Source organism: Drosophila santomea, chromosome X, assembly GCF_016746245.2.
Source record: "Drosophila santomea strain STO CAGO 1482 chromosome X, Prin_Dsan_1.1, whole genome shotgun sequence".
NCBI classification, from domain to species: Eukaryota; Metazoa; Arthropoda; class Insecta; order Diptera; family Drosophilidae; genus Drosophila; species Drosophila santomea.
In genome coordinates, this window is record NC_053021.2 from 5395574 (window position 1) to 5405800 (window position 10227).

Consider the following 10227-nt stretch of genomic DNA (forward strand, 5'->3'; position numbering starts at 1 on the left):
AATTATATAAAAAATAATACAATTGCAAAATTCCTAAAAATACACAAATACTTTTTTGCCAAATTATGTCAGCAGTTTTGGCCAAAACAAAGAGAACGTTTAAGGCAAGACAAAAACCAAGAATCATTTTCTATTGTTCATTGTGCCCAATTGTTCAAACAGCCAAGTTTGAGAAGTGCAAATATATAATATGACTTTTATGGAATGTCCAAATTATATTTTGACGTACAAGATTTGAGTAATTTTGTTACGTAATTGTATAGCTGTGATAATTAGTATAAAAGACCACGGCTCTCTGTCTGCAGACATCAGTTGTCCAGTCACTGGCCATCCATCATGCGGTACTCCTGTGTCCTTTTGCTTCTGGCCACCGTTGCCTGTTGTCTGTTGATCCCACAGATTAGCGCCACCACCACCACTACCACTGCTTCTGCTACCACCACCACTTCCGCCTCGGCCACCACTACCACCGCGGCCACCACAACCACTACCACAGCTGCGACCACAACCACCACGTCCTCCTCCACAAAGAAAAAAAAAAAGAGGAGGATAAGACGCTATAATCATATCGAACGTAGAGCAAATAAGAAACGCATTATCCATAGGCACCATTCCGACGGAGATAGCTCCGACGATCGCACCAGCACACGCAACCGTCGTCGTCGCCGCAGCAGCAGCAGCAGCAGCAGCAGTGGCAGCACCAGTAGCCGCAGAAGCCGAAGCAGTGTCAACAGTCGGAGCAGCCGCAGAAGATCCCGACGTGCCTGGCGTCTGTAGAATTGAAAAAATAGAGCAACCAAGCCAACTGATCTGATTCTGACCACTATGAAAACTTATTATTTTTTTTTTGTTTTTTCCGTTCAAAACACTTAAGGCAAATAAACTGAATAATATCGATATTAGTTCACTCTGCTTTTCAATACCACCCAAAGCACAAGCAAAAAGAAGTAATTGAGATGAAATCGTTTGAAAAGGCGTCGCTATGTCGTTATTATCAAGTACATTACCACTTCTTATTTAACCATTTAATATTTGACTTAAAAAAACATACATAGCATGCTCCTAAAATAAATACTATGTATTGTAATTTTAAGTATGGTTTTATACACCTAACATTATTCAATATAGTTAACAAAAACGATTTACTAAACTACTTATACAGTGTTTGTTCAAAATATTAAATTCGTGCGTATAAAGAGCTACAAAAGAAGGCAAACAATTTATGGCAAAATAAAGAAGGACACAAAGGGGCTCCAAGTTTCCCCGTATGCCTTAATAAATAAAAACTATTATTACTATTAAAAAAAAAATTTATGGCAAAATCATTTTAATTGGTTGACATTTTTTTTATTATTGGCTTAAGTGAATTTGATTAAAGCTGGATTGTTTCGTGTTTTGAAAGTCATAGTATACTTCTTAGGGTAAATAATTAAATGACAGAATATGAAGTTTAATTTTACTGAAGCTTTTACAATGCGTCTATTATATAATCGATTATATATCATCATCATTGACAAACCTGGAATTACGTTGACGTTAGTGGCATAACTAATTAAAATATAGACGAATTTATTTTTCGAAAAAAAAACAAGCTTCATATAAAAGTAGATTATCATGACTCTTCTACGTGTGCAAATTAATCTGTTTAAGCAATTGTGCCAATACGAAAAATAGCAAGTTTTGTTTGTCCATAATATGTACTTTGCTTTGGCTGACCCAGTTTGGCCGAAGAGAATAAGCCCGTTGGAGAAGTCGACTATAAAAGCTGGCTTGCGATCTTCAAACTACCATCAGTTGCAAGGCATCCAGCATTTGCTCACCATGAAGATCACCCTAGTACTCGTAATCCTTGCCACCTTCCTCGGCTGTGCGATGATCCACCAGTCGGAGGCGGCCTCCTCCCCCACGACCACTTCTGCCACGGCCACCACCACTACTTCCGCCTCGGCCACCACCACTACATCCGCCGCGGCCACCACCACTACTTCCGCTTCGGCCACCACCACAACTGCAGCCTCATCCAGCAGTGAAAAAAAGAAGAAGACTGTCATTCACACTAAGCGGAGGACCAAAAATTCCAAGAAAATAACGAAAGTCATGAGGAGAAGGGGTCGCAAGAGTCGCAGCAGTAGGAACCGCAGATCGGAAGAATAAGCGATCCCGGAGCAACAAGAAACACACGCCAATTCAAATCCAAGCCAATGACGTCGATCCAATTGTTTTCATAGTTTATAAGATTAGAAGTATTGTTTATAAATAAAGCAAATATAAAAAATAATATAAAAAGATTTAACTTTTTTTCAAGAAAATGACACTGATTATGGTTTAGTTATGGAGTTATAAGTAACGAAAATGAAATTATACCCAAGTTGCAAGGAGACAGTCAAATAAAATATATATTTTTTTTTTTTTCAATGTGATTCCATTTAAGCGTTCATTGAAATCGTTATACCCATAATGCATTAAGGTATTTTATTAGTAGATCGGTATATATAAAACAAGACATCCTTAAAAATCTAATAATAATGGTTATAATTATATATGTAAATATTAAATTTATATTTAGAGTGTGCAACTATGTACTCAAATACGTTTTTACTGCAAACACCATGTTATGTAGATTCAGGTACGCTAGATGTTACCAAATTGTGTAACATGTTCAAATACAGTCATATCTTATCGATAAGTATCGAACTTTCCCTTGAATAGGCTCGTGATCTTTGACCACTGTCACGGGAAACGAGAGACTTAAAAGAGTCACAAAAACATTTAGAAGAACGTTGATAAACCAAAACCGGTTCGTCTTGATTACTAACACCATCGTATCCTGTATTTTCTTTCCCAATGTCTAGACAATATTTTTTTTATGATTTTTTAATTGACTTGCAGATGACATATAAAAGTATTGTTAAGCTTATAAACTAAAAAAACATTTCGGTCATGGGGTTCAGCATCGGGATTGTCGTGGATTGTTCCTGGATCGCTTATTCTTCCGATCTGCGGTTCCTACTGCTGCGACTCTTGCGACCCCTTCTCCTCATGACTTTCCTTTTTTTCTTGGAATTTTTGGTCCTCCGCCTAGAGTGAATGACAGTCTTCTTCTTTTTTTCACTGCTGGATGAGGCTGCAGTTGTGGTGGTGGCCGAAGCGGAAGTAGTGGTGGTGGCCGCGGCGGATGTAGTGGTGGTGGCCGAGGCGGAAGTAGTGGTGGTGGCCGTGGCAGAAGTGGTCGTGGGGGAGGAGGCCGCCTCCGACTGGTGGATAATCGCACAGCCGAGGAAGGTGGCGAGGATTACGAGTACTAGGGTGATCTTCATGGTGAGCAAATGCTGGATGCCTTGCAACTGATGGTAGTTTGAAGATCGCAAGCCAGCTTTTATAGGAAAATTTCGCACCTGGGTTTTTGCTCTTCTGTCAAATTGTGTCAGCGCAAACAAGGAAGCCATTATTGGCTAAACAAAAATTAGCAACTATTTGTTTTTGCACAATTGTTCAAACATTCGAGATGCCTTTACTTTATAAATAACTATATGATGTGCATCAATGTGTAAGTTCTTCTTTTTTATTATTTTTAACATCAATTTCACTTAGCAATTTATTAATAATATTGGTGAAAATATTTCGATATTATTTTGAGGTCCAAGCATTTTATTTACGATCAATGGACCCACATGAACATCTAAATGTCAGTACAAAATCTGAAGTCCTTTTAAATAAGTTGATTAAAATGCAGACGAGCATTAAACATTTATTCGCCAAGGTTTCTCTGGGCCTCAAAAGTTGAGTTTCCATTGAAATCCATTAGCAAAAAACCGAACTCGGGGAAGCCCGCAAAAGCCCCAAAAGGAACATTTTGCAAGCGGCAAAATACTCGTAAGCAAAAACTTTTCAGCCCAAAAAAGTGAAGGGGGAAATTCGAAAAGCTGTTGCCATAGATACCGCACAATCACACACATATGTACATATGTGCGAGAAAAAACATTAAGAGAAAAAACCGAAAACAACAGCCACGAATTTCATAACGAAAGAGGCGTCAGGTGGTGGCCAAAATATTTGGAGCACGAAGACCACTGAGCAAACAGGCAGATAAAACTCCACTCGAGTTAAACTCTTTAGAGTTGCCATTCCGAAATTAATAATTGTCTTGATACTAAAGCATAGTTTGCGGACTAACTGAAAAATAAGCCTTTTGGATATGCAAGAATAAACTCACATCAATTTTGCATCCATTCTAAAATACTAAGAAAATGTAGTCCCCCAAAACTCAAAAAAAAAAAAAATGGACAAACTTCAAAATATCAAATTACATATGAAAATTAACACAATCATGAAAAGATATCTTAAATCAGAAAAACTCAGCCCGCAATTTCAACAAATCGAAAGACAAGTCCTCAATCATTTTTTGCTGGCAAACGAGCTTTTTTGTTACACAGTCCGCCCGATTGAGCCATAAAGCAGAGAATGTACGTATATTTGTTATTGATTTTTATTGAGACATTTGCAAAAATTAATGTGTATGATGCGGGTGGGTATTTCCACTCGGGAAACTTTCCCGACTTGTCGAATGATGACCGGCAATAATAAATCAATAGCGTTTTGATGGCAAATAATTCGAGATCTGCTCCGGGGATGCAGCCATACGCATTGGGGCATCGATGGCCCACATCCTGCGTATCCTTTTGCTACATCCTCGAAATTCCCCACCGACCTTTGCCTTCTCGGATATGTGTACGTGAATGTGTGTATGTGTGTGTGTGTGTGTGTGTGTGTGTGTGTTCGTGTTCGGGTCTTGCTTGGCGACTTCTAATACCCAGGAGCCGGGTAGACAAATTCGTTACAATAGACCTAATTTAGTAGTAGTTAAGTAATTTGAAGAATTGAATATGTTTCATTGGTCAAATTTATATATTCAACGATACATATAGGTAGGGATAAATATTGTTTATAATTAAAATATACAATACAAAAAAAGTGTATGGTGGGTATGTATCTATGATTTTTTATGTGTATTTATGCTGCATGCAAAGTTACTCCGCAAACTCGTGTCGAGTTATGTTATTGATTGATTCGAGCAAATCCAGTTCCTGTTTCTCTGCCCAAAAACCAAAAAAAAAACAATAAAAAGTAAACAACAAACAAGCGAATGCCATTAATTTTACTGGCAAGTCCCTCACAATGGATCACAATGAAAACACTGACTTGCTGTGACATAAAGGTCAATATGGGGATGATTCAATGCCCACAAATGAACAAGGATCCAAGGCGAAATCGGGGACTTTAATCCAATAAATTAAATTACCCTACAATTGGCATGTTTCACTAAAATTGTAATGAGAAATAAATGGTTAAGAATTACGTTTTCATATTGTAAAAACGATTGCCAAAGTAATTTGCCATTTTCCAAGTAACAAACAAATTCGTAAAGTACTCCAATACGAGCGCGTTTGTTTGGGCCAATTAAATACGCAAGTACGAGAATGAAAACCAACTTGCATGAGGAGGAAAATGCGACACGTGGACCCATATGGTGTCGGCTTGGCAGTGGCAGTGGCAGTTAGTTTGATTTATCCAGGCAGTGCCATGTGGCAATTTCACTTGATTTTCGAGCCGTCAGTGGAATTTGAGACCGCCTATGGATTGCCGGCGTTACTTTGGGCCTAATGAGCAGTTTAATTATGCACGTTGATTGATTGATTCTAATTGATGGAAAGCCAGCAGCCCCAGCAAACAGAGCTCGTTATTGAGACGTTCAAAGTTGTTGGCCACACGATAAAGTTAAAGTGCATTGCTAAGTTGAGTACAGGGAATAAATAATACTATTTTCCAATTTTGCCCATGCTTTCACTTCCGAATCCACAATTTTTGCAAGAAACAAGAAGTTAAAACGCATAAATGTGCACAGAAAACAAAAAGCGAACGAAGCTGCAGCTAAATACTTAATTGCTTACTTCGGAGTAATTTGTAAGTCAGGGAAAAAATGGCGAGCTTGCTGAATTATTCAGTTATAGTTGAATGAGTCTTATTTTTCATCAGCTTAATTGAATTGCGAGCAAGTAACCTTTAAAGTTTCTGAAATATGTTGTTAGCGTTCTGTTGATTTTTCTAGTACGATTATTGGATTATATTGGGGTTGGGATGTTTGTGGATTAAAATATTTATATACCAATATTTATAAAGCACACATTCAGAAGAACTTTAAAACATATGTGGCACTTCCATTCTTCTAATATAACTTTGTTTGCTTCCAAACAAAGTTCACATTCAATGCCGCGTAAATTGGCCTTTTTTCATAACGCCTTGTTTCTTCCTTACTTTTATTTTGTTTTTATTTTTGGTCAGGCCCAACTTTGGCAGATGTTCACCTGCACATAATGAAATTTGATCAATGAACATGGCTGGGAAATCGATGAATGAAGATTCCCCGTAAAACAAATTTAGTGAACAAAACCGCGAAATATGTTGGCGCACGATTGCCTAATTTAATTGCGACTTTAGGATGCGTAAATAGTCGGCATGTGTGCAAACAACTTTTGCAGATCAAGTGTCACCGAAATGATAATAAAAAAATTAAAAAACGAGAGAGAACGCTATAGTCGAGTTCCCCGACTATCTGATACCCGTTACTCAGCTAGTGAAAGTGCGAAGGAGACTTTTCAACACTGACAGTTTTTGGCGGTTTGTGGGCGTTAGAGTGGGCGTGGCAAAAAGTTTTCTTGCAAGTCGATAGAAATTTACAAGACTGATACAAAAATGAAAAAATATCAAAACATTTTTCAAAAGTGTGGGCGTGGCAGCTTTGGGCGGTTTGTGGGCGTTAGAGTGGGCGTGGCAAAAAGTTTTTCAACAAATCGATAGAAATTTACAAGACCAATACAAAAATGAAAAAATATTTAAACATTTTTCAAAAGTGTGGGCGTGGCAGTTTTGTGCGGTTTGTGGGCGTTAGAGTGGGCGTGGCAGCCTGATTCGACAAACTTGCGCTGCGTCTATGTCCCTGGAGTCTGTATGCTTAATCTCAACTTTCTAGCTTTTGTAGTTCCTGAGATCTCGACGTTCATACGAACAGACAGACGGACAGACGGACGGACAGACGGACGGACAGACGGACGGACAGACGGACGGACATGGCCAGATCGACTCGGCTATTGATCCTGATCAAGAATATATATACTTTATATGGTCGGAAACGCTTCCTTCTGCCTGTTACATACTTTTCAACGAATCTAGTATACCCTTTTACTCTACGAGTAACGGGTATAAAAAAAAACAAAAACTCCGTTTTTATTCTAACGTATGTTGTTTTGTTAACATTGTTAGGCCTCAATGACGCAAGGAGCTCCATTGGCAGCTATAAATAGGGTAAGCGTAGGCTGGAATAGATCATCCAGTCTTACGAATCGCTTTGACTCAATATGAAGCTCCACTGGCTGCTATTTGCAGTCGTACTGATCTGTGCCCTGTACACCACTTCGGGCACCACTACCACCAGCACCAGCACCACAACTGATTCCAGCACCAGCACCAGCACCACCACCGCCTCCTCGTCCTCGTCCTCGTCCTCGGACACCACCGAGGCCAGCAGCAGCAGCAGCGATTCGGCCACCAGTTCTAGCTCATCGTCCAGCTCCAGCAGCTCGTCCTCTAAGAAGAAGAAGGCTGCCGCCAGGAGAAGGGCCAGGAGAAAGGCCTCCAAGAAAAGGGCGGAAAAAAGGAGGCGTAACCGTAACAGGCGTAACCGTAACCGGGGTTAGACTGGAAGCTGATAAGGGGAGAATCCGCTCGAATCCATTCCGGCATGGACTGGACTTCCAAAATTTTTTTTTCCAAAACTCTCTCTTTCTGTTGATCTTCGGATCGGCAATTTAATATATTCCCGGCTATAGCAATTGAATGAAAAATGTTCAAAAGTGCTTTATATTTATTTGGTGTTTGGTAGCAACGAAATTCGGAGGAAGGCTTTAATTTAACGCCACCATTCCAGTATACTGAATCGGTTTTCTTGATTGCTTTTGTTGCTGCTCCAAGGGTAAAAGGGTGAAGTTACGCCGTGAAATCAACTCCATACCCAACCACCCCCGCATGGCCTGCAATAAAAAGCAACAAGTTGAAAGACCGCGCAAGCAAAAGAAAAAGCCATCAAGCTGCTTCCTTGGAAGTCCCTTTTCATTTGCAGTACTACTCATTCCCATTGCCAATCCGAATCGGAGACCTCGACCACCGAAACCCCATCAGCAATTCGAGCGCATATAAATGGTTATGACCCAGGCGTGGTTACTCCCACCATTCGAGTAACAGGTACCCGATAGGCGAGCAACTCGACTATGGCGATCTCTCCTTATTGTGCCCTACACTTTAGAAGTTTATCGTTTTGCAAAGCAATACGGCGATACTATGTGGCGCATACTTTTAGACACCACCTATATTGTTTTGAAGTCTTTCAGTTTTTTTAAATTCTCACACATATGTACACATATCCTTGGAAATGGAAAGTGTCTGAGTATGGGCGACATTGTTGCTGCTGCTGCTGTTCTTCCCCCTCCCCGCGTTCTTCATCGAAATAAAAGGGAGGCACAAAAAGCGGCAGTGAAAGAAAGAAGAATGAAGAGGAATAATTGTGATAGTGACATTCGTCTTCTGACAAATAAAGGAGCATTAAAACGAGACAGAACTAGAAGGGTCGCAGAACCCACATGCGTGCAAGCGAGATGGGGACTAGACACAGTGGTTGCAAAAAGGCAACTGCAGTGTACAAAACTTGTTTGATACATTAAAAACTTTCCATTTTTTGGAGTCGTCCGAAACATTAGTGCGCTTAGGGTAATGGCTTGACTTTGCTAGCATTATCTCAAATATAGCTAAACCAAAGTTATTTATTGCGTTGCTTCATTTTGCGGACATCCTGTCCATTTTCCCGAGGACAAACTGTACTTATCTATATTGATATGATGCGCTTTGTGACCATTGGTGTTGATATGCTCGACGTGACTCATGTATGTTGTACGTACGTACGTACGCACATGCACACGAATAATACGAATAAATGTGTGTTCGCCCATAAACCACCCACCAGAGAGAGGGACGGCTATGTGGGCGGAGAAAGAGACGGGCATACAATTACTTCTTGTTATTTCATGTCAGTTTTTCTGTACTTTTTATGGTTTTGTCGTGGTTTTCTGCTCTCTTATTATTGTTATTGTATCAGCGCCCAATTCTTTTGAAATTCAGCTTACTGCTTATTATTTTGCAAATACTTGAGGCCACCAGCGTGCCTACGCGGAATTTGAACACACTATAAGCTCCGTGGATATGGTGGATAATTTTATGTTCTTCAGCTCCCCAGATTAAATTTTTTTTTTTTGTTGTCCTCACAATGGCTGCCAGCTGTGAAGCTTAAATTTGAGAGCTGACGAGAGATAAGTGACTTAGTGGCGGGGAAATAAGTGAAAAGGGGGGGTCTTAAGTCAACAAGTGTGCGGCTGGGACGGATAATGCGAAAGTCAACTGAATACATAGCAGTTCTTTCTTTGTCGAAATTCCAGGAGATGTTGAAATATTATAAACATTGCTTATATACATTGCGGTTCAAAATCAAAACAAAAAGATTATGGTTCTGCCCTTATTTCGCTTATTAACTAAAGTTCAAGACCATTTTTATTGGCAATCCTACTGAAGTACTGTTGTCTCAAGTTCAGTTACACTTGAGGCTGCTTAAAGTCGTCTAAAAAAAGGTCCTGCGAGAAACAATTAGTTTTGCTCGTTCCACTTCCCTTGTACTTCTGGCCAAATTGCTTTGGCTAATTTTGTTTTTTCTCTGGCTTGCCTTCCGAATTCGTATGCAAAGGGCGCATAAATTTAATCAGTTGGTAGAATGTTGTTTTTCTTTTGGTTTTCCTGGCTTCGTCCTTCTGCTTTTTGCCAACCTAAAGGGGGGCATTTATGGTGGGCGTGGTCAGGTCGTAGGTGTGGTCAGGGCTCGGCGTGCTGGCCAAGACAGAAAACAGACAGGCGGACACGACATCGGCATCTCTGCACTCGGAGAAAATTAGTTAACAATCAAGCGCTCAAATAGATGTCCGTACATATATTGGTTGAAAAAAACTATTTCTCTTGATATATCGAAGCGCGTTACTAGTCTATTGGGTGACAGTCAAGTGTACGTTATAAATCAAAGATGAAAAGTATCACTGCAACCTCGATTAATTTCTCACGGTGCAGACTCAGAGCCCG

General features: G+C 39.9%; 4 protein-coding genes across 4 annotated transcripts; 3 read left to right on the top strand and 1 right to left on the bottom strand.

Moving 5' to 3' along the window:
* Positions 1-336: 336 nt before the first annotated feature.
* Positions 337-777, top strand: LOC120455614 (protein new-glue 3). The gene has a single exon (XM_044006587.1). It carries the CDS (start codon positions 337-339, stop codon positions 775-777), a length of 441 nt encoding a protein of 146 aa, XP_043862522.1.
* A 1044-nt stretch (positions 778-1821) lies between these two features.
* LOC120456116 (protein new-glue 2) lies at positions 1822-2154 on the top strand. The gene has a single exon (XM_039642744.1). The coding sequence runs from the start codon at positions 1822-1824 to the stop codon at positions 2152-2154; it is 333 nt and encodes a 110-aa protein (XP_039498678.1).
* A 734-nt stretch (positions 2155-2888) lies between these two features.
* Positions 2889-3334, bottom strand: LOC120456115 (protein new-glue 2-like). The gene has a single exon (XM_039642743.1). It carries the CDS (start codon positions 3315-3317, stop codon positions 2985-2987), a length of 333 nt encoding a protein of 110 aa, XP_039498677.1. The 5' UTR covers positions 3318-3334; the 3' UTR covers positions 2889-2984.
* Positions 3335-7412: 4078 nt separating this feature from the next.
* On the top strand, positions 7413-7751 carry LOC120455616 (putative uncharacterized protein DDB_G0271974). The gene has a single exon (XM_039641997.1). It carries the CDS (start codon positions 7413-7415, stop codon positions 7749-7751), a length of 339 nt encoding a protein of 112 aa, XP_039497931.1.
* Positions 7752-10227: the final 2476 nt, after the last annotated feature.